The sequence below is a fragment of the Rhododendron vialii genome, chromosome 11a (assembly GCF_030253575.1).
Source record: "Rhododendron vialii isolate Sample 1 chromosome 11a, ASM3025357v1".
Taxonomy (NCBI): domain Eukaryota; kingdom Viridiplantae; phylum Streptophyta; class Magnoliopsida; order Ericales; family Ericaceae; genus Rhododendron; species Rhododendron vialii.
In genome coordinates, this window is record NC_080567.1 from 33,400,065 (window position 1) to 33,423,960 (window position 23,896).

Here is a 23,896-nt window from a genome sequence, read left to right on the forward strand (position 1 = left end):
TGAAATTGGTTATTTATGGTTTGTGATAGTTGTGACTGTTGGAGACCGAGTGTGGGAGGGGGGTTTGGTGGTGGTGATTGGTGCCTGGTGGTGGTTTGGGATTGTAGTGGCGACAATGGTGGATGTGGTGAAGTCAGTGGTGGATTGTAGATTGTGGTGGCAACAATGGTGGATTATGGATTATCAAAGGGCATTTTTGTCCAAAAAATGCCCAATTTGTTGATATGTGACCTCCCAGCAAACAGTTCTGAGACGAAAGGGTGTAACTTGGGTAAGAGAAATAGGTGAGGGGGTCTTCATGGGCACTTTAAAATGTGAGGGGGTGTTTACGAGAAAGAGTGATAGTTGATGGGGTGTTTATGTACTTTCACCTCAAATTGGGGTGAATTTCGGGCTGTTTTATAAAGGAAAATGGCAATAGAAGCATCGACGTCATATGTTGTTCATACTTCCACCATAGAAGTTGAGACTCCAGGGTGCTCTTAAGATGTTCCTTTAAATTATTAAACTTGTTGAATGCCATTGTTATACACTATGTGCCAAAGCTGTTCGACAAAATGCCTTATCTTTTTTTTAGTTCTAACTGATTCATTACCATACCAAAAACATTAACAACTTACTGTGGAATTGGTTCCATTTTTGCACTTTTATTGGTTCCCACGGGATTTCCTCGGAACACCTAGGATCCAATGAGGGATCCCGCATGGCCTTACCATGCGGGACTCTCCTTTTCCGATCTAATTGCAAGGATCCGAGCAGCTCAAAGTGTGCAGAACGTGATTTTAAGGGTACCCGCGATAAATCAGCAAAAAAAAAATGATCGGGAAGGGCTTGATCCTAGCAGTTTTTTACTGAACCGTTCAATAGAAAACTGTTCGGATCAAGCCCTTTCCGATTATTTTTTTTGCTGATTTCTTGTAAGTACTCTTAAAATTACGTTCTGATCACTTTGAGCAGCTCGGATTGTTGCAATTCGATCGGGAAAGGGGAGTCTCGTATGGTAAGACCGTGCAGGATCCCTCATTGGATCCGGACTGTTCCTTAGAAAGTCATCACCTGTTTTCTACTTTTAAAAGTTCTGAAAATGTCCCTACCAAGCCTAATTATTAACACACCTAGCCCAAGTTTATTCACGCAAGTTCGGAGCATACACGATAACACGACTATTGAAGGCAATTCTACGACTAATGAAGGCAACCTTCCCATCCTAAACAGAAAAGATACAACCCTTCCAATGTACTGACTATTAAAGACGAGCCCACCGAAAAAACACAACCCTTCCAATCAACTGATTATTAAAGACTCAAAGCCAACTGCCGCTTCGCCAACAGACTTTGAGTTCCAAACCATCATTATAGGTGCCTAACTCTCAAGCCGTAGCGGCAATCGCTCAATTATTCCATCCGAATTTCTAGAGCTGGCCAAGATTGGAAGTTTTGTTCATGTCAAATTGAGTCAGTTGGTTCAGTCCCGCCATGGAGGATGGAGATCGTGGGGCGTGCAATGAATCCTAAAAATGGTGTCGAAGTAGGTAAGTTTTGTTTCATGGGATTGGGTGAAATGAATTCACAGATTGTGAAATCTAAATATTTCCTGCACTCTTCGTTCTTGGATGCAAACCTGGGAGCCAATCCATCCTGGACTTGGCATAGTGTTTTAGATTGGAGAGATGTTCTGTTGGATGGAGTGCGGTGGAGAGTGGGTAACGACAGGAGGGTGTGAGTGGCAACTGATCCGTGGATTCCAAATAAGGGGAGATATATACCGCCGGGGGTATCAACGGAGGGAAGGGAGATGCGGGTCATGACTTGATTGATCCGGTAACATGCTAGTGGAAAGTTGACGTGGTGCAATCAGTTTTGCAGGCAGAAGACGCGAGGGTGGTGCTCTACATGCCTCTGGTTATGGGGATTCTTTACAGATTGTGCAAGCGAACAATTAGTTGATACCAATGTTTATATGACCTCAAAGGGATTATCTCACAAATTAACCTTGTTTCGAAACTATTTTTGGTCCAAACATAATACATATATGCTTGAACCTGTTCTGAATTCCAAAAGGCTTTGAAGATTATCTTGACCCTTCCCAGAATATATTCTCCACGGTTGCGAAATTTTCCTGCTACAAGGTACTTGGTCAAAGTGAGATATAATTTTTTTCCCCTTTTATACCTAGGTGTCTAGGCAAACTTAAACTCACATCAACTGATCCTGTAGTTGCGAACACACTATTCATTGTCTAATCAAAGTCAAGGCAAACCCCAATACATGCAGTTTCGTAGTAAATTATCGATGCACGTGCACTTTTACTAGTTGCTTGGAAATGGCAGGGAAGAAAACGCATTCGGGCGGGAGTTGCACAGAAGAACAACATCGCATGCATTTTCTCATGAAAAGACTACTGAAAGGTTTCTCCTTCTTCTTCTTCGACTTCTGCATTTTCAGTATTCAAAATCAGAGAGTCTATAATCTTAGTTACAAGCGGGGGGAAAATCTCCAATGACACGATCCTTGGTCATTCTCCCTTCTCTCAATTTGCTTCAAAACATGGATTCAACAAATAGAAACCTGACGTACTAATATTCAAGTCTAATCTGTTTCTCCAATGGAATTGCATGTATGCATACAGGAATTAAGAATCAAACTCAACTCGAAGCAACCTGATCAGCTTGCCATTATGACTATCACACCAAAGTTTGTGTGTCCAATAGACCAGTAAGGATCGATACACTTACAATGAAGGTCTATGTACCATTCGATCTGGTATGCCTGAAGACGATCGCATAATCATTCCATACACGAAGAAGGAAGATAAGTGGATCACGGGAACAACCATTTCGTCAGTGCAGACACTTCAGGGAAACATCGCCACCCCTCCACCTTGTGAGTACACTCGTAATGTCCCCGCCATAGTTTTCTCATCTGGTGGATCCACAGGAAACATATTCCATGAATTCACCGAATTAATCATTCCTTTGTTCCTCACTAGTCACCACTTCCAATCTCGCCTCTTGATGGTCACCAATTTCAGACTTCAGTCCATGGGTAAATATAAGAAAATTTTCTCCCATTTGTCAAGGTATGAAGTCATTAATCCAGCAGCAAATGTAAGTGTGCATTGCTTTCCGGGAGCAGTTGTCGGGCATCACTACCACGACCATCTTGCCATTAAGACAGCGGAAATTCCCAAAGGTTACTCCATGTTCAATTTCAAGAAATTTCTCAGATATTCTTACAACCTAAAGATACAAGATTCATCACAGACGGAAAAACCCACGTTGATACTTATGTCTCGCAAAAAGTCAAGAGTCTTTATGAATGAAGATGAGATGGTGACCATGATGAAGGCATTGGGCTTCAGAGTTGTCGTCGCACAGCCTGATATGATGACCAATATGGACAAATTTGAGGAGATAGTAAACTCGTGCAGCATACTGGTCAGTGCCCACGGTGCTGGGCTTACAAATGCTGTCTTCTTGCCGGAAGGGGCTGTCCTGGTGCAAGTGATGGGACTGGGCATAGATTGGATATCGAACACTTTGGCATTCCAGCTCTAGGAATGGGCTTGAATTACATAGATTACAAAATTGAATCAGAGGAAAGCTCTCTCATCTCTCTTTATGGCAAAGATCACCCTGTTAATGTTGATCCGGAATCCATAACCTCGAAAGGGTATGAGGTTGCTGTGTACCTTATCAAGCAGGATTTTAATATTGATGTTGTGAGGTTTAGAAAGACTCTTGTCAAAACACTTGAACTTCTTGGGCGCTCAGCTCCTTTGGGCTGAAGAAACAATGTTTGTAGATGAATCTTTCTAGTAACTTCTGAAGATACAATAAGAAAGAGGAATCTGTGTGATATTGGAAGTGAAAGAAATGATAAAACACATCAATTTGTAAATTGTACTCTCTTTTTTTTACCAACAAGATAACTGATTCATAGATAAACGGTAAGAAGAAAAACATCAAAGAGATATCCATCCTTATACAAAGGCGTAGATATAGCCAATCTGGTGGATAGGACTCTCATGTGGAGACACCTACACAACCATAACCCCTACTAGCTAGATAGTGAGTCACACCATTTCCGCTGCGTTCAACAAAACTAAACTCAAACCCAAAAGTCACTTGCCAATCTCCTAATATCCTCCACAATAATTTCAATATCGCTATGAATAGCCAATTCACCCTTGATCATCCGAATAAGGTTCAAAGAGTCGCCTTCAAATTGAGCTCTCCTAATCCCAAGCATAGATGCCAAAATAAGTCCTTCCCTAGCTGCAAATGCTTCAACAACTAATGGGCATTCAGCGCCATAAATCGAGCAGCTACAAAGCGCCCATCCAAATCTCTCCCTACCAATCCCACTCCTCCTTGACTGCTGTGAGCATCAACCCCCGCATCAAAATTAATTTTTATCATCCCCCACTGGCAGGGACCATTACTGAAATGGGTTCTGTGGGTCCGGACCCCTCTCCACCCCCAACTGTTTATTGGTATTCGTTTGGACCCATTAAAATTTTAACCGAAGAAAAACTTTGTTTTATATGGAGTTTTGCGTTGTAAATATTTTCTATACGATTTTGTCACCGTTCAACTAAAATTCTAGAGCTGCCCTTGCATGTAAGCATTTGTGTCTGTCTTGAGGCCCTCTGGACTGGTGGGGTTCTATAAATTACTCAGTATATTCTCATCATCCTTCCCATGGTTCCTACTGAAGTTAATGATCTTAGAGGATCTAATTCTTTGAAAAATGTTTGTTAAGGGTGTGTTATCGAAAATAAGTAAAACCATATTCAAAATTGCGTGTTAGATGTTTATTAAGTAGGGAATGAAAAAAGTGATACATTTGACATTTAAGTTGGCTTTTGTAGTACTAAAAAATAAAGGATTTTATGTTCAGTAGTCCCCTCCTCTAGTTCAAGAGCTTTAGGTTGGATACAAGCTCTACTCTAGTTGCTTTTCTATGTTCAATGAATCGCTATGAAAACGAAATAGAAGAAGTGCAAATGCCTAACCACCGATGAGGGTCTAAGGAATGGTGACTTCTGTGACGACTGAAACATTTAATGGTGACCTTTGTGAGCTACCTACAGACCCTGGAAAGGGTCCAAGACCATGGAAGCGATCAAAGGAAGATGGTAATCAACCACTGTGACACTGTCCTTTTGTCATGTTCTCATGCAGGTACTCCACACACACACAGAAGGAAAAAAAAAGTTAGCAAAAGATGTATACTTTTTGTGTTACTGTGATACTAAAATAATGAAATCATAATTGGCAAAATCGAAGAAAAACAAAACCTAAAAACCACATAAAAATGATCAAGACTAGCGTTGACACTATGTCCTTAAAATAGATTTGTCACTGCTGCAGTGCTAACGGAATCTTTAGACGTTAATCCCCGAGATACAATGATCAAAATCCAATCAGTGGGTCGAGTGGACCAACTAGTCGAGTTTTTTACTCCAACGTATGAAGACTCAAGACTCATATCAGTAAATAAAATCAATCAAAAAACTAGTTCCTATTATTCGAAAAAATAAACGATGGAACCACATATATCTAGAAGTATACGTGACTCTTCCAAATAGTCACGAACAAAGAGAATTGTACTATTCATCCGAACAAGTGTCAACGGATAGACACAACTCCACGCAAATAATTAATCCATCCAAAAATGAAGTCCATAAGCTCCTCAAATTTGTGGAATTGCATATGCTCAGTGGGAGATGCAGTGTCATTGGGAGGATTATATGGACTAGAAGAGTAAACCCACCGGATTAATAATGAGGCTCCATTCGTTTGACCGGATTAAACTTCGAATCAGACTAAGCTTTTGCTGCTAGCTAGGATTAAATATCTACTTGTGGAATAGCTGGGAATGAATATCTATTCCTAGTGTCATGTCTACACTCACCATTTCTCCCAGTTATACTATGTTCGTTCACGTCTCTAATTAAAGGGGAAGACTCAGCAGTCAGCATGAGCCATATCATTTTATATGATTATGAAACCAATGCAGATGCATTAGTACTTATCAGACTACGACAAATGCAGATGTACTATTACCTTCTCTATGTTTTCTTCATTCAGCTCAAGGCCAGTTTCCTCATCTGCTATTGGTTCCAAAGCAACTATTTCAGGGATTTTTTCCCATTAAACGATGCTCGAATCTCGATACCCATCGTCATAGTCATCACAGAACCTGGACGGGAGCCGCATGCTCCAGGTAAGTTCAACCTCACAACATTGCCCCTCAATTTTGTGTAGGGTCACTTTACCATCGTCTACGAATTTCATCCAGCACACCCTCCACATTTTCTGCGGTTCAGGGCAACTTCACAGCAGAATCTGGTGTCGCTGCTTCTATTGCAACTGAATAACAAACAGAGTTAATTATGAAATTTGAATAAAAATGCCATAAAGTATCATCAACTACCGCATAATGAAGAACAAAAATCACATTTGAAATCTTTCGAGGACTCAAACGCTTCTATTTGTCTCAAGACGGAACATGATAGCTATTTTTTAAGAGGAAGAGATTTGCTAATTCACTTGTATATCAAGAATTCCATAAAACGAATGCAACCCAAGCACAAAAAGACATAACCAAGGACAGACACAGGATTTGGCGTTAGAGGCGGTAAATGTACATACAACCAATACAAATTGCAAAGAAAATGTAGTTAACGGAGCGTTTTAAAATTAACAGAAAGAATTCTTACACGAGGATAAAAAATTCTTGCATCAATTCTCGTGTCTCAAAAATTAGGAAACTGGTAGAACAATAATGTTGGACATATTGAATAAAGGACTTGCGGTGATTAGTCTTAAATTTGAAGGAAACCCATCTGAATTCACAAGGCTCAAATTGGCTGGTGGTTTTTCTCCTGGCAAGAAAAAACCAAAGCTTTCTACCTCATCCAGCTCCGTTATGAGAGATTCGGCAATGATCCACCAGATAATCAACAAGGGCTTTTACACATCGAAATTCACATACAAGTACGTCTTCAAGAAATGAAAAATGATAGTTTTGGTTATAAAGACTGGCGATAATCACTAGAAACGCCATAAAAAAATCCAAGCACCGACAAAGAAGATTGACTTGAATTAAATTAGGTAACATGGAATGATGAAATCGATGGCCTAAATGTACTAATGTACAAGTCGATACCTGAAATGCGAGGCCAGATTCACTTCGAAGAGAATTGACAGCCGTTCGTGATTGAAGATATAGTGAGATAAAAGTATGCATACACATATACATACATATATATATATATAGAGAGAGAGAGAGAGAGAGAGGGAGGGAGGGAGAGATAAATGGGGCCGACGACTGTATATATATATATAGAGAGAGAGAGAGAGATAAATGGGGCCGACGAGTGTTTAGCTTCGGGCGAGGGAGAAAGCGTCGGACATAGAAATCGCGTCTTTAACATACGAGTTTGAGAATGCAGAAAAACAATGTCGCGATGTCGCACAGCTGGACATTTCGCGTTTTCAAAGAGACTTCGCAGCTCCAAGCTGAGAAGTCCATTCAAACGAAGTTGCACCCTATAATTGGTAAATTGTGAACTCATCTGGGACTTATTCTGCGATCTAAAATTTTCAAGTTGTAGATCTTGTCAATAGCATAAACCATTTCAAAGTTCATGTTAATCTATTAGTGATTGGTACATAATCGGAGATTGTTTATACGAATTTTTTTGTCTCAAAATAAAATTGGCCACACTTGATAAAATAATAACAAGCTCATAAGCTCTCAGTATAGGAAATGCAATGCGGAATTAGTCAAATTGTGATCTCGAACTGGATTCAGTTCTTGATCCAAGCTGATCAAGTTGTAGAGATTGTCAAGAAGATGAACCGCGTAGAAGATCATGTTAATCGAATTCTGATTGATACCTGATCGGAGGTGATCGGTGTTAATTTATTTTTCGGAAAATAGAACTGGCTACACTGGATCGAACTACGGAAGGAATTCACTCCGTTTTCATCACGCTCCGGTACCGGTACATATATGCTCGGAGAGAATTCGTCGAACAGTTTTTGGCCCCTTCGTTTCAGCCTACCTTGTAATTTTCCCTCCAATATCAAACCCAAAACCCAAAAACATTCCATCCAGATTGAATCACAGGCTTCTACTCCACAACCTCAACTTGTAGATTGAAAAGGGGTCGTTTTTATTACTGTCATTTGGAGATGAAGAGAGGATACGATGAGTCTTCATCTTCGGCCTCTCTCGGACCGCCTCAATCCAAATTCAGACCCAATCCAGATGGTATATTTCTCGATTTGTCATCTACAGTCCATTTTTTTATTTTATTTTATCGATGACTATTGATTCGAGGGTTTTAGGAGACGTATTATTTGATAATTTTGGTTACTCTCTTGAATTAAGAATGCAAGGAAGAATTTTTTTTTATTCTGTTTCCCGACTATATAGTTGAGTATATACACGGCTTACACCAGTCTGCTATGAAACAAGTGAAGAAGTGTAAGATACAGCGGGTGTTGTGTATAGCAAGTATTTTTAACCTAGACTTCACATCACGCCTCCGACTCCCGTGAGCTGACCGGGTTGAACCCCAGTAGTCAACGAAGCGCGGCCCAAATTGAATCAGGCTTTAGGAAGCCCAAGATAGTGTTATCTGAGATTGATTGCTGTCCGTTTGGATGTTTAGAATAAAGCAGAAGAAACTGAAAGAAAGTTTGAATCTCAATGTTCAGGGTTTCCACTTTGAGAAGCTTTTACGAAAGAGTGATTTAAAATTTAAGCTAAGATGGAAAATTCACGTTCTATTATCTTGCTACTACATTTTCTTAGCAGGCAAACAGAGTTGTTGAATTTTCGTAATGAAATGTTTTTTGTGTGATGGTCAGGCGATTCACAGTTTTTGGAGGATGAGAGTACAAAGATATTTGCCAGGAAAGTGGCTGACCATTATAGTGCATGGACGAATCAAACCCTAGAAGATCGAGAAGCTAGTCCTATTATTCATTTGAAGAAACTTAACAACTGGGTACTGCATACTATCTTGTGGTACACATTTTTCTCTTTGAAACCAATGGTAGATTGATTTATTATCTTTAAGGCTGTTCTATTTTCTGTTTCGGTAAACAGATTAAAAGTGTCCTAATTCAACTGTATGCACACCGTAGAGACGCAGTTCTTGATCTTGCTTGTGGCAAGGTACCACAAGTCCCTTGCATTGTAGAAATCCTTTTTGATATTTAGCTACCTAGGTGTTTTGTGCACGTATTTGAAATCATGTCCCTTGGACTTCTTAAACATTTGCTAGGGTGGAGATCTAATCAAATGGGACAAAGCAAATATTGGATATTACGTTGGCATTGATACAGCTGAGGGCTCGGTAAGCTATTAACTTTCAATGTCTGTTTTTCCATTTGTTACTCTACTTAAGTGGACAGTGGATAGTGAAGCTTGTTATGGTATTAAATTTAACCAAGTTGGACCGGTGCGCATTTCTTTGGGGTCCAGCGCGGAGTGGAAAATGTGAAAGCTTTCCTTGGCCATGAATTACTTGCTACTTTTTCGTGTCTTCTCTCAGTGAGTTTTTAGCTGGCCGATTACTGGTAAAAAGAAAAAAAGCATATAGATGGACTTGTAATAACACCATCATCTTCAAAAAAGTTCACATTTGTGTTCTGGTAGATCCCACAAATATAATTAGTTTTGATAACTTGTTTGCGGGAATACATTTTCTGTCGTCTTTTTTTTTTGGGAGTATTGAATGAGGTTTTGAACCAATCGTTTAGATCAATTTTGCTCTCAAATGAAAAATCATGTTCAACAATTGTGGACAGTTAGAAAATTGCCATACAAGCTACAATGGTGATGCAGAACATCATCAATGTCGTAAAAAGTTCACATTCCCTGCGCATCTTATGTGTGGAGATTGTTTTGAGGTAACTTTGTGCTGCTTCGTGGGATGAATGGCCTAACTGAGTGTTTGGGATATTGATTAACAAAATTTTAAGTTTGAACTCTGGAAGTTACTTGGCTGGTGAACTTTACCTCAAAAATTAGTGGCCTTATGAGCGGCTTTGCTTTATGGTGCTGAGCCAGCACCTTAGTAATATGAAGGCCGGATTCCTCTTGGCGAAAGAGGAAGAGACAATAATACAATCTCATTTATGATATTTCTCTCGTTATCAAATCTGTCTGGACAATGTTTTGGAAGAAGATGCCCCATTTGATATATGTAGTTGCCAGGTGAGCGATTCGTTTGTTGTCAAGTATGATAAATTGATTTTTTTTTAAAAATTTTAAATTTTCTATTTTTTGTTTCTTTTTGGGTTATACATTTGCTTTTACTTTAGGAATAATTTCAGGAAATGATCTCTCTGCAAACAATTTGACAAATCAGATTCCTTGTTTGCTTGTGATTGGATTAATGCCATATCTCTAGTCAATTATGCAAGTTCTGCATTTTGTTTTCTTAGTTTTTGAGTTTAATGGATTATCGATGGTTAATTGGCCTCCAGTAGATTTTATGGAAACTTGGAATTTTGTAGTTTGCCATAGATTACTCCTGGTCTACTGAGGCACGTGCACGTCGGGCCTTGGCCAATGTATCAGCATTGCTTTGTCCAGGAGGCATTTTATAGGAACTATGCCTGATGCCAATGTTATCATCATAAAACTAAGAGAAGGTGTTTTTTTGTTCTGGTTTTCTCTTTTTCCTTCCAGTATTTACTGCAATGAAAAAGAGTCTAAAATCTTTGAGTGGTATATATGGTGAATTGTTGGCAGTTGCTCTCTGCAGCTAGTCTTAATGTAGTCACTCCTCTTTGTTTCGTTGGACTATGTAGCATGATCTGAACCTGGAAAAGAAACCGCATTGGTCAGTTGCTTTATGCGAGAAACCCCATTCTCTTCTTCCTTCCGGTTTTTAGTATGATGTGAATTGTTGGCAGTTGCTCTACCCGAGGGACTTCTGACCTGGAAAAGAAACCCCACTAGTCATGGTGATTGCCTTAACAATCGGAGTTAATTCTGAAAATGTGTAATGCTTATGAACTTTTTGTTCTTGGAACAGAATAATATGCATGTGTGAGACAAAAGGCCTTTTGTTGATTTCTACATAAGCATTGAAATTCCAGGTTTTTCAATTTGTGATGGGTGTTTCTTTCACTTGTGAATATGCAGCTGAAGGACTGGTTTTTGGTAATACCGTAATAGTGTCTATTGGATACGTATTGATGAAGAATTTTCTGGCAAGGTGATTCTCATAGATGTAGTGATATGGTATTTGGGAGCTAGTAAATTACCATTTTCATTTTCTGCTGTTGGGTATTGTATGTGATAGAATTTATTTTTGTTTCCTGGTTCAGAAATTTAAGTCTTCAAGTCCCTTTGGTATAAAGTACAAGTTCCACCTTGAGGTAACATTTCCTCAAATTCTCTTCTCTGATTTCTACCTACTAAGTTGGTTGTATTTTGTCAAATGGGGTCTACAGACCTTCTTGCTCGACTCTTTTTTAGCTATCTGGGGTCACGGCAAGGTTAAGTAAGAACATGATCAACTGTGGTTGTGCATTGGGGTTCTTTGAAGTGTCTTTTGCAGTCAATCATGCTATGACTACTGGTTGCTTACCGCTTTCTGTGTACCCTTCCTTACTTTTTTTTTTTTTTTTTTAATTATAAATTATCTGCACCCCTCCTTAATCTGTTAATGATTTTGTAGCTTTTCCAAGATAGAAAGAAAATTACAAAGGTTTTTTATCCCCTAACTCTATTGCAAAATCTGTGGGTTCTCTCCATGTAGTTGTTACAGGGTATTATTGTCATTCGTCCATCCCTTTTATTGTTACCCTAAGTATCGATCTACGCTTAGTCATTCTACAAATATATTGAAACAGTGAACCTTTGCAGGATGCTGTTGATTGTCCGGAGTGGATTGTTCCATTTCACATCTTCAAATCATTGGCAGAAGAGGTATAAATGTGTTTGCTACATTTTGCCCCATCTTGGCGGCTGAACATAATACACCACTCGTTCATGCATGTTAGTCTATTACTTTTGTCTCCTTAAAACACCCATCTCTTGTTTCTAAACAAAGAAATGACAGTTGGAAATAGGGGTGTACTTGGGATTGGAGACAACTATCTAGCTAGTCTGTCCTCTAAAGATACATGTTTTGTTCTTTTGCCTTTGGATGGCTGCCTTACCCAATGCTTTTAGAAAGGATGAGAAGGGACTCCAGTCACTCACACAGTGAGGCCAGAAGTGCAATCTTGAACATTACTTGAATAGGGAAACTTAAAAAATGTTATTATATGCGCCAATTTTATCATTCCATACTCTCTCGAACTATTTGGATGTGTTCCTGCTTTGAAAGAATAACTGGAGATATTGTCTGAATGTTAGCATTAAGATGTGTAGTAAGAATGTTGATGCAGCTTTGCTTGTTTTGAGCTATGCAGTACGATTTGGAGCTAGTTTTAGTGAAAAACTCACATGAATTTGTGGATGAATACTTGAACAGACCAGAATTTGTTGAGCTCATGTGGAGACTTGGGGCCTTGGGAGATGGAAACAAAGACCCGAGCAAGTCTGACATGCTCTTTGTTTCTTGTTCTTTTTCTTTCTCCCATTCCCTTTTTCAGTGTCTTGATTCTCGGTCTCTATAATTCAATTTTTATGTTGCTGGGAATTGTGTCAACTTCAGAAACTAACGACCAATAACTCATTTTGATACTGAGTTCCCTTCGTCTTTCTGGGTTTTAGTATCATGCACCACATGTACCAGCTTCGTACTGATATTTTTTTTTTTCAACTTTCAAGCCATACTATCTTTGGTTTCTTCGTCTTGTGCTTGAGACTTGAAACATATATTATTGGTTTTACCTTGCAATATCCAGTTACATTATCACCGGATGAGTGGGAAGTAGCTTATCTGTATCTATCATTTGTGTAGTGGGCCGAACATAACTCTCGGCGAACGGCCACCGAACCATACTTGAACTGGGGCTCGGTTACTGGCCGAGACTCATCCATCAACGAGATCTTTTATTTTGAGCTCAGGCAACGTGGATAGCCCAGGCTCGGCCGTCATCGGAGGTGAAGACCCGTCAGCATGTCCCTCAAATGGGTCGCCTCTCGGGTTCGGCCATATACCGGGCTCGGCCATATGCGCGGTTCGGCCACCCGCTGAGTCATGTGCTTTCTCACGTGATGAAGCGGTTACGCCAAGAGATAACGATGGGAGCACATGGGGGCTGCCAGCTCACACCCAAAAACGGTTGCCAGGTCTATTTAGTGACGTCAGGGCGACGTCACCTGATCCGTGCAAGGCACATGCTCGTACTTGCAGAGCAAGTCAAGAAGGCTCTATAAATATTGAAGGAGGAACCCTAGAGGAGAGGTACACAATACGCTATCTCAAAACCCTAGTCCCTTACTTGATTCTCTGCATATTCTCATCCTCTCGCCGGAGAGCCTTGCTGGGCAGCCCCGGCCAGGTCTTAGTTATGCGTTCACTGTGCAGGATTGGGAGAGAAAGCTAGGGAATCCACAAGCCAACGGAGGAGGATCCTAGATCAAAGGACCACGGGCCACACAATTGGTGGACCCGACGTGAATCTAAACTTCTGATCCAAACGGCTCGAACCTCCTTCAGCCCACCCTCCTCCTTTCAACAACCACTACAGCTTCGATCACCATGGGCGGACCGTCTCAGGGGCCAAAGACGCCAATGGAAACACAATCCTTCCACCGTTTTCAGAGAGGCACATGTCCATTTCACTTCCCCCCAGTTCAGGCCTCTCCCCAGTGGCGGACGACGTAATAACGGCCTACATCCGCTTGTTACAACGTCGCGATGAAGATAGGGACAATGAGCTGGTAGCTCTGAGAGCAGAACCCAAATGAAACAACAGATACAGCGAGACGCCACTCCAGCTACATCTAGATCGGCGGGAGGCAGAAGCGGGTGGCGACGAAAGCAAACACCACCCCCACCATCACCACAAGAACGTCCTCACGAAACTGGCCACCGCGGCTCCGTTAAGGACCGCCTTGGCATCCCACCAGACCCAGGTGATGCGAGGGAGATCATACTTTACAAGCGGCACACGACATCTGGAACACACCGCTCAAAGAGCCACCACGATCGAACCAACACTAGGGATACCGAGTCGTTTACAAGCACATACTCGACTGGTCGCGCAGAGTTCTCGCGCACAACGGTTTCCCACTGTAGCCGAGATTCCGTGGAGACTAGACGCCATGTATCTGAACGTCTCGGGAAAATCCCGGCATTCGACAATAACAACCAGGCTCGACGGAACGGAAAAGGCGTGCGTATTGAAGAGCCGAACAACGAAACCAAATCCTGTAGGGACGGAGGAAAGTCTGTTGACGGACATCACCGGGCGACAGTAGATTTACGAGACAAACTCCGGCATCGAAACCATGAAAAGTCCCTGGACAGAGACTCCAAAAGAACGAAGATGGATGAGCACGGCAAGCCACCGCGCCCTGGTTTTGAGCGGCAGCTGAAGGACCTCGGCGTTTCTCCCTTCATGCCCCACATAATCAACATGACGGCCGAACCCAACTTCCACCTACCAAAGTTCACAAAGTTCGATCCTATCACATGCGAAGCCTACACCCACCTGATTCATTTCCGTCAAACCATCGAGCTATGCACCACAAAGGACAAAATCAAATGCAAAGCATTCCCGTCCAGCCTCGACTCCCTTGGACTCCAGTGGTTGTACAAATTGCCCGCCGGATCCATACGGAACCTAGCCAACTTTGAATGCGCTTTCAATACCCGTTTCATCACAAGCAACAGGACGGCCAAGGAGCCTGAGTCATTGTCCCAAATGCGGAAACTCCCATCCGAAACTCTTCGTCAGTACACTGAACTATACTGGCAACTGTTCAACAAAATTCCTGGAATCGATGAGTACTGGGCAGTAAGAACCTTCAAAAATGGCTTGGAAATTAATAGCAAGATTTTGGACGAAGCGCCAACCGAAGGTACATGACTATGTGGCCGAAACCACGTACTTCAAAGAACCCATCTGGTCTTTCTTGAAGGAAATCATGAGGCAACCATGGTTCGAATGGCCAACAGGAAAGCTGGGCACAGACACTGGCCAAGCAGATCAGAACCCACGAAAGAAGTGCTCATACCACAAACGTTGACTTTGGTCACAACCACAAACGTTGACTTCGGTCACACCCACAAACGGCTTTATGCCCCTGCTTCGGCCACTATAACTGCCCAAAGAAGCAAAAACCGGACATATGGTCCACCAAGCCTAAGACACACAACTGAAATTTAGGCTTTGGTTCGGCTTGGCAAGACAACAAGGTCGGCCAATACCCGGTTACACTCACGGTTCAGTGAGAAAACCTCCCACAAACCTACGACAACCACAGGCTTGGCACCAACCTATCAAGCTAATTCTACTTTGGCCAACATTCGCTTCCCCAGCCGAATCCAGACCAAAGTGGAGGCTATGAGTAACTACCATCCAAATAGCAAATCTACAAAAATTTGCCTAAGACATAGACAAGATCAATCAAGTTCGACAAAACTACAACAGTGCAAATGTGAAACCATGCCATTTGCTCAAAGGAAACAAGCGTTGAAGAAAATTCATAAGTTGGGAAGTACAACGTAGTATATCGTTCAGTGCCAAACCCCCACAAACCATTACTTCTGGTATGGTAAACTCCAAGCTCGGAGCCGTCCAGTCCAACAAAAAGTTAAAAGTTCAAAATCAAACAAGTTCATAAAGTGAAACAAATTAAACTTGAGGAACGTCCTCAGAAGCAACATCAACAACGGCCTCGACGCCCTTATCAACGGCCTCCGCAACCTTTCCAACATCCATGAGCCCCCGTTCGCCACCCCCAACTACCTTTTGGTGCCCTTCACCATTTTTCTCAGCAGAGCCATCTCCACCGTCGGCCTCAGCATTTGTAAGATCGTCAACATCATCCTCGCTCTCGGGAAACTCTTTTTAAGGGAGTGGCGCACACTCCTCAGCAGTATAAGGAAGGACGAGTTCAGGAGTCGTGGGTCCGGGAATCGACTTTGTCATGTTAAGGTCGGCTTCAAGCTGCAGGACACCACACGCCGCCTTCACACCATCCTTATACCCCGTTCGGTAGGCAATTGGAACTCTCATCTTAACCTCATCATTCACCATAGACCGAGCGTCTCTTATGTACTCAGCACCTGCTCGGTCATACTCGGCCTGATAGGCCTTCTCATCAACTTCTTTCATTTTCCTCTTCTCCCTCCTCAAAACTTGGCCAAGCTCACGATCGGCTTTTTTAGCCTTCTCCAGGGCTTCATCCCTCTTTTTCTCAAGCTCGGCAATCTTAGCCTTGGCAAGCTTCAGACTATTCTTCAAAGACTTCGCCTTTTCACGCTCAGTTTTTACATCATCGCGATACCTTGTCCTTTCTGCTGCCAGAAGTTCGGCTTGATTAGAAACCCGCAGCAGGGCTTGCCCAGCCTACAAAGAACAAATAAGTAAGCTCGGCGACGTCAAAAAGAAATGAAAATTAAATCAAACAGACCTGAACAAGGTAGGCGCTCGCGTGAACGATGCTCGGCTGCAGCTCCGTCGGGACTCTTTCCATATCCCTTGTCAAAGCAAGGCCGTGAAGCATAGTGACGGCTAGCCCGGGTTCCAGTTTTATGCTGTCATCAACATTAACGACCCTCCCCCCGGGCATTGCAAACGACGGTGCAAACTCTGGCACAATCGCTCGGCCACCCGAACCCACCGACTTCTCCGCTGCATTCGAGGCGCCCGCAACTGAAGACTCAGTTTGACCTTTTTCCCGCGGACACAGAGTCGGCTGTTCTGTCGGGAAAAAGTCATAAGTGACTTTTTGGCTCTTTTCGGCAGGCTCGGCCACATCAGCGTCTTTTTGACGAATCGCAGCACCGTCCCTAATGTTCACTCGCACGACGTTCCTCCTTCCCATATCCTCTGCAAATTCAGGAACAAGGGTTTGGAGGGGAACATGTATACCCGGGTGTTTGGGCGGCTAGCTCTCGCGGAACCAGAATTCTGCGGGCTTTCTGAACGTTGGGAATTTCACCCTTGGCTCCTTTTCCTTGTCACTCGGCTTCGGTTGCTTGGGTTTTTCAGATTGATGCTCGGCGATCCTCTCGCTGCCCCCGGCCCTCGCGCTCGGCACACTTTCCTTCTCCTTCCTCTTCAACTTCCCCTTATACGAAGGAATGTAGCCCAATAAAGTCGGCGCGCCACAACAGATCTGAGCCTTCAGGATTTCAACATTCTACTCGGCGGCCAGCGATTGCTCTCTCTTAGTTATTGCACGATGATCTGCAAAAGATATCAAACCCATCAATTATGGACTCGAAAAAAAACCAAGTAAAAGTCGGGCTTGGCAAAGTAAAGGAAAATAGACAACCTCGAAAATCCTTTATCTTCGGCACGCTATGTAACCGCATCGTCTGATCGCCGAACATATAATTACCGCTAACTTCGACGTAAAAATTGGCCCACTTATCAGTATCGAGGAGCCCCTCTATCAACGGCTCCTTGTTGCTACGCGTCGACAGATACCTACGCTTGGTCTTGTCGTGCCTAAACATTATGTATGTGTGAAAAAGGTCGGCCACTGAGAACTCAAGGTTATGAAATTCCTTCAACTTAATCACGGCCATCACTATTCTATAACTATTGATGGCAAAGTAATGGGGCACCAAATCGAACCGAGCAAGCAACTCCCTTAAAAAGGGGTGAAGAGGGAGCCGGAGCCTGGCCTCGCATATAGCCATCAAGGGGACCGTTATGTGCTCGGGACGGTGCTCTCTCTTATCCCTAATGTGGTTGCTTGCCACCTGACTAACAACATCATCAGGGATGTTGTACTCTCGGCAAAATCTCTCGTACTCGTGAGGATCCCTGCTAAAATAATGGGCGTAGGGACAAACCTTGCCCCTCTCATAGAGGTCGGCAACCTCCCTATCCTCGGATGGGGTATCACTAGGCCTAGATCGGGATGAGGTAGTTGCTCCGGCCTGAGAACGAAACCTGGACTCGGCTTCGGGACCCGGCTCGGGTTTGGCGTCGGAACGGGTAGACGTTGTGAAGGATATCTCCGGCTCAGTGTTAAAACCACCGTCATATTCATAGTCGTGTTCGGCATTGGAATCACTGGAGCCTGACATGTTCGAAGCGATTGAAGAAGTCTGGCGTCGGCTCCTGCGCCTATCCAAGTACTCTCGGATGAATAATTTTCCGGAGTCGTCCCCCGAACTTTCAGAGTCCGATGAAATGACAATGATCAGGTGAGCTAGACCTAACAAAACAGAGGAAGTTATAATGAGGAACCTCGTCGTCGGCCAAAAGGCTAGGATCTCACTACGCTCGGTTACCCTACTGGCCCACCCTACAAGGACTCAAGCTCGGGAGATATAAAAAGACAAGACGATGGGCTAGGCCAACACCGTCGTCGGCCAAAACCACCAACATCCAAACTGGGGCTCGAAAGAATAGATTGAAGCTGAAGATGAACAGACCGTTCATCCCCAGCGTCGTACTGTTCATACAGAACAAAAAGCCTCAAAGAAAGCCAAAGACCAAAGAGAAAAAACGCATAAAATTACAAAAAGATGAAGAGAAGCGAGGATCGAATGCATACCTGGGGATTTTTTTGCAGATTCAACAATGGATCAACGAAGGATCAAGGCTGGAAGGCGGAGGGAAGGAAGCAGGAGCTCTGGCTATGGAGTTCTAGAGAGAGAAAATTCGTAACCCTACTCTCTCCTCTCTTCGTCCTTTATATAGGCATAGGGTTTGAGAATTCAAAGTTCCCGCCCATCTCTGCACCGCCGAACCAATGGCCAGTAAGAGCTTGACACGTGGCAATGATGGGACAGCTTAAGCAGAACTTCACGCATGCCAGCCGTCCTCCCATCAGCCGTACCCAACCATAGGAGGACACCTGGCGCCCCTCCATTGAGGCTTATCTGTGACGGTTGATGAGAACAGATGAAGCTCGGCTAAAATTCCAATCGACCAATAAACTACGCTCGGCAAAAGCAGGTTTGGCCAAAGCTCAATATCAACCTCCACCACGTGCTCGGCGATGGCAGAGATTGAGGGGCTATTGTAGTGGGGCGAACGTAACTCTCGGCGAACGGCCACCGAACCATACTTGAACTGGGGCTCGGTTACTGGCCGAGACTCATCCATCAGCGAGATCTTTTATTCTGAGCTCAGGCGACGTGGATAGCCCAGGCTCGGCCGTCGTCGGAGGTGAAGACCCGTCAGCATGTCCCTCAAATGGGTCGCCTGTCGGGTTCGGCCATACCGGGCTCGGCCATATGCGCGGTTCGGCCACCCACTGAGTCATGTGCTTTCTCACGTGATGAAGCGGTTACGCCAAGAGATAACAATGGGAGCACATGGGGGCTGCCAGCTCACACCCAAAAACGGTTGCCAGGTCTATTTAGTGACGTCAGGGCGACGTCACCTGATCCGTGCAAGGCACATGCTCGTACTTGCAGAGCAAGTCAAGAAGGCTCAATAAATATTGAAGGAGGAACCCTAGAGGAGAGGTACACACTACGCTATCTCAAAACCCTAGTCCCTTGCTTGATTCTCTGCATATTCTCATCCTCTCGCCGGAGGGACTTGCCGGGCAACCCCGGCCAGGTCTTAGTCGTGCATTCACTGTGCAGGATTGGGAGAGAAAGCTAGGGAATCCACGAGCTAACGGAGGAGGATCCCAGAACAAAGGACCACGGGCCACACAATTTGTATTGAGGAAGGTAAACACTGCATCCCTGTTATTGTGGAATTCTGGACGTCGTATTGGTGCGTGAAACAAGTTTATGTATTTAATTCTTGTGAGCTTACGGGTGAAAATTGTACGTTTCTTGCAGCGAGGCCAACCTGAGCAGACGCATGTAAATGGTAGACAACACAAAGGCAAGATGCTTATATCAAAAGAAGACATAATGTTTACTGATCAATCATTGTGAGTCGGAAATTAGTCCCGAAATCTATCACAGTATGGGACCTTAAAGCGAAACATGGAAGAATGCCCTTGGCCAAACACGACGTGTTGATGGTGGACTGGCAGTAAACGTGTTTCTTATTATCATCAGCAATTTTGTTATAGATTTAACTCGCTATAGAATTTTGTAGAATTCAAGAAAAAATGCAATGTAGTAGTGGTTTTCCCAGCTTCTGCTTCAAAGGAAATACAGCTTTCATCAGACTTGAATGTATGTATTTTCCAATGTATTGAAAGTTTGAAACAGTTTAGCAAGCTCCTCGGGCGAAACAATGGATGGAATTTGAATCTCTCCCTCTCTCTCTCTCTCTCTCTCTGTGTGTGTGTGTGTGTGTGTGTGTTGATAGTTGCAGTTATGGGAAGTAGTCCCTGCATTTACAGGGATAAAGGATTCTACAAAGGAAACCTTTATGCCAACTGTCTGGAACAAGAAAGCTTGGAGTGGTGCCTATTGCCCACTAGTGGTGGAGAGAAGATATGCCTAAAATAATGGAGTTTTCACCTATTAAGAAAGAAAAACATGGTTTGAATGAAGGTTTTATTTGGTTGAACAACCTCTCTGGACTCTGATTGGTTCTTTTTATGGGGATTTCGTCCCCCAAAATGAATTGGTACAAAGAGCAAATAAAATTCTAAGACTGAGAAGACTGTAACAATGGGTCAGAAAATCCAATGTAACATTGTTGATCGATGAGATGACGACCGAAACGACAAAATCTTCTGACGAACCATAACTCCTAATCAAGTAGTCGGCAGTTTTAGCTAGGCCTTAGGCATATACGATGCCCTTTTCTATTCCTAAATACTCCCTCCGTCCCTTTTTAAGTGTCCTGCTTCGTAATTCCAACTTATTAAAAAGACATCATCATTATACCTTTCACATCAACTTTTTCCTCCACTTTCCCTACTTACCCATCATCATTACACTTTTACTCACTTACTTTTTAAAATGGAATTTACTTTTAGGGATAAAATAGACAATTCACCAACTTTTACCCACTAACTTTACAAAATGAACACTTATTAAGGGACAGCCCAAAATGGAATACCGGACTATAAATAAGGGACGGAGGGAGTATGGGTTAGACTGGCTCGGCCCTTTGTTCTTTAGGACAGAGTGGAAAAAAGAAGATGATTCCCCGAATGAGAATGATCTGCTTGCAATAATCGATACTTCTACGATTGGTTTAAAGTGTGTGAATGACGTTGTTTTATGAAACTAAAATACGCATATAGGAAATGAAAATGTCTAAAAGGATTATATTTAACGTTCTTTTATTGGCGTACTAGTAGAATGTGAGTGGTTAATTGTTCCAAGAAAGACATGCTCTCAGCATATGCGATGTCCATTTCTTCATGTGGTGTCTACTATTTTCTCCAATTATATGGTCTTTTTAGTGTCCAGCAATTGTACTTCTATCCCATAGGAAGTTTACAAACCATGACTTTGAAATTTTCTTGGATCAGAAGATATAAAGTTAATTGTCTTGTGGGATTGCTAGACATGGAGACTTTCAATTCGGCGATCATGTGATAGTTGTGGGGTTGAGGTTTGGTGGCAAAGGTGGTGGTAGAGTGAAAGTGTGGTGGTAATGGTGGTCTAGTGATAGTAGTGTAGGTGGTGAAATGGTTGCAATGGCGGCGGAGGGGTGGTAGTGCTTCCACAATCTTTGTAATGGATGGATTTCTACCTGCTTTTCAAAAACAAAATTATGCTCTTTGTATGGTCGGATTCTACGTGTTCTAAATACTTGGAAAAACCTTTTTAATGAGATATAACAGATCTCGGTCTGATTGAAAGTGAGCGTGTTGCAAGCCTTTTACCGAAATGATTTATTTTTCAACCCACTGAGTGTAAAATAGTCATATATTTTGATGTACAAATAATTTGTAATCCAAACTAATTGGGTGAAAATGTAGATTCAACAAGCTTTCTAACAGTTCAAATCACACGCAAATCCGAGTTCGGGAGTGACCGGGGCAAGCCTGCGAAGTTTGGCTTGTGGTGAAATTTCAAGAATGTGCCAGGGCGCAGGAAGTTGCGCCTGAGGCGCCGCACTAAAAAGATGCACGATAAATCAAACTTCACGGGCTCGCCACAAACACACCCGAACTCCAATTTGTGCACAATTTGAACTGTTAAAAAGCTTGTTGAGCCTACTTTATAACCAAGTGGATTGCATCAAAAAATGTTTATTGATCAAAAGAAATGATAATTTCACCCTCAACAGGTCCAAGAACAAATCATTTTTGGAAAATTCTTGCATCACGCTCAATTTTAAATCAGATCAAAGCCTATTTTATAAGTATCAGTTAAAAGGCTATTAAAAGTAAAAAAACTAATAGGATGCAAGCTTGAGTTGGTTGGGGTATGCAGGTTTGGATAAGGTTCAGCTACAAACAGCAAATGGCCGGCGATTCAGATTTGAAATATGTGTATGCAGTGGAGGTTTGAGATTGGGGTGCAAGTTTAGTTTGGGGAGCTGCAGTTAACGTTTGTACAGTTTGATGTTTGATGGTAACACTGTTTGATGCTGGTATAGAAGAAGTGCCACTCATATTTTCTGCTTCTGAGACTGGATGCTACATTATGACGTTGCTGTACTTTTCAATAGTATTGTTTTCTAGAAGTGTTTCAAGGTGGTCGTTCATTTTATGGTTAGCTTGCTTGAAGAGGTTAGCTACAAAGGAGAGACTTTGTAGATGGGGATGACGATTGATCTTGGTTGTGTGTTGTGCTCTCAAAGTGATGAAACGTTGCAACACCCGTTCTTTGAATGTAGCTATTCTAGCAGCATTTGGAAGGTTATCCTTAACAGATTCCAAGATTCAGAGAAATCCGGAGGTGTGGGATAGTGTGAAATTAAGTGGGCTATTGACATTGTAAGGGTACGAGCTTCAGTTCTTTTTTGTTCAAGCTAGTCTTGGCTGCTGGGGCCTACCATCTATGGGTGGAAAGGAACTCTTGAGTTTTTGTTGGTAGAAGCAGAAGGGCTGATGCAGTGCTGGGTTGTATTGAGGACAATGTCAGACTTAGTATGTGTACTTGGGTGCATTTCCCCCACACCCTTGAGAACCAAAGACTATGCAGTCTCTGGAATATTTTAAGCAAAGTTCTTGGTACTTAATTTTGTAGTTTTTTGGCAGATTGTAGTGAGGAGTTTCCTTTGTAAAGATTTTGTACAGTAGGTTGATCTCCCTTGTTTTGGTGTTGGTTGGTATAAAATGCACAACTTACCAAAAAAGAAAAAGAAAACTCTTCACTATCCTTTATAGATTTCCCCAAGTCAATCACTTGGGATGTCCATTTCTGAGTAGGAGGCTGGCCCCTTCAACGATCAAGATTCACATGGGAACCAAACCACACCGCTCTCGCCCACAAACAATCAAAAAACAAATGTTCAATCGATTCTGAAGCTCCATTACAAACTAGACACAAAGCCGACCGCCCACAACCTCTTCTAAAAAGATTTTCTTTTGTTACCAGGATTTTTTACACACCTTCGATCATAACTTCTCAAGTAGTAACATGCAATAAAAAATAAAATCAAATGAAATAATGGATGGTGAATATTTCCAGAATCCTACAGCACATGAATTGCATGCATGCAGTCCATCAATTTCCACATTTGGGTTGTGGATTCCATTATCTCATGCTAAAAAAAGAATAGGAATCGAGTAAAGAAGAAATGAACAACAATAGATACAACAATGAGTTGTTCAAATGCTTTTTCTGGTTATGCATGATAGCTTTTAATTTATGTATATCATTTTTGCTAACCTTAAATCATTAGGTCGTGGATAATCTAGACTTAATAACAAAAAAATTAGATGTATTA

At 42.5% G+C, this 23,896-nt stretch overlaps 2 protein-coding genes and 1 pseudogene across 3 annotated transcripts; all 3 read left to right on the forward strand.

Moving 5' to 3' along the window:
- Window positions 1-2,764: 2,764 nt before the first annotated feature.
- Window positions 2,765-3,556, forward strand: LOC131307141 (alpha-1,3-arabinosyltransferase XAT2-like). Its single transcript, XM_058333549.1, has one exon. The coding sequence runs from the start codon at window positions 2,765-2,767 to the stop codon at window positions 3,554-3,556; it is 792 nt and encodes a 263-aa protein (XP_058189532.1).
- Window positions 3,557-7,830: 4,274 nt separating this feature from the next.
- Window positions 7,831-20,347, forward strand: LOC131307241 (mRNA cap guanine-N7 methyltransferase 1-like; annotated as a pseudogene).
- LOC131307239 (uncharacterized) lies at window positions 12,631-20,350 on the forward strand. 2 transcript variants are annotated; one of them, XM_058333654.1, is made up of 3 exons: window positions 12,631-19,596; window positions 19,694-19,809; window positions 19,924-20,350. In XM_058333654.1, the coding sequence occupies exon 1, from the start codon at window positions 13,898-13,900 to the stop codon at window positions 15,023-15,025; it is 1,128 nt and encodes a 375-aa protein (XP_058189637.1). In that variant the 5' UTR covers window positions 12,631-13,897; the 3' UTR covers window positions 15,026-19,596; window positions 19,694-19,809; window positions 19,924-20,350. The 2 variants fall into 2 exon arrangements, with proteins under 2 accessions (XP_058189637.1, XP_058189636.1); XM_058333653.1 differs by having other exon boundaries at window positions 19,720-19,809.
- The last annotated feature ends 3,546 nt before the right edge of the window (window positions 20,351-23,896 follow it).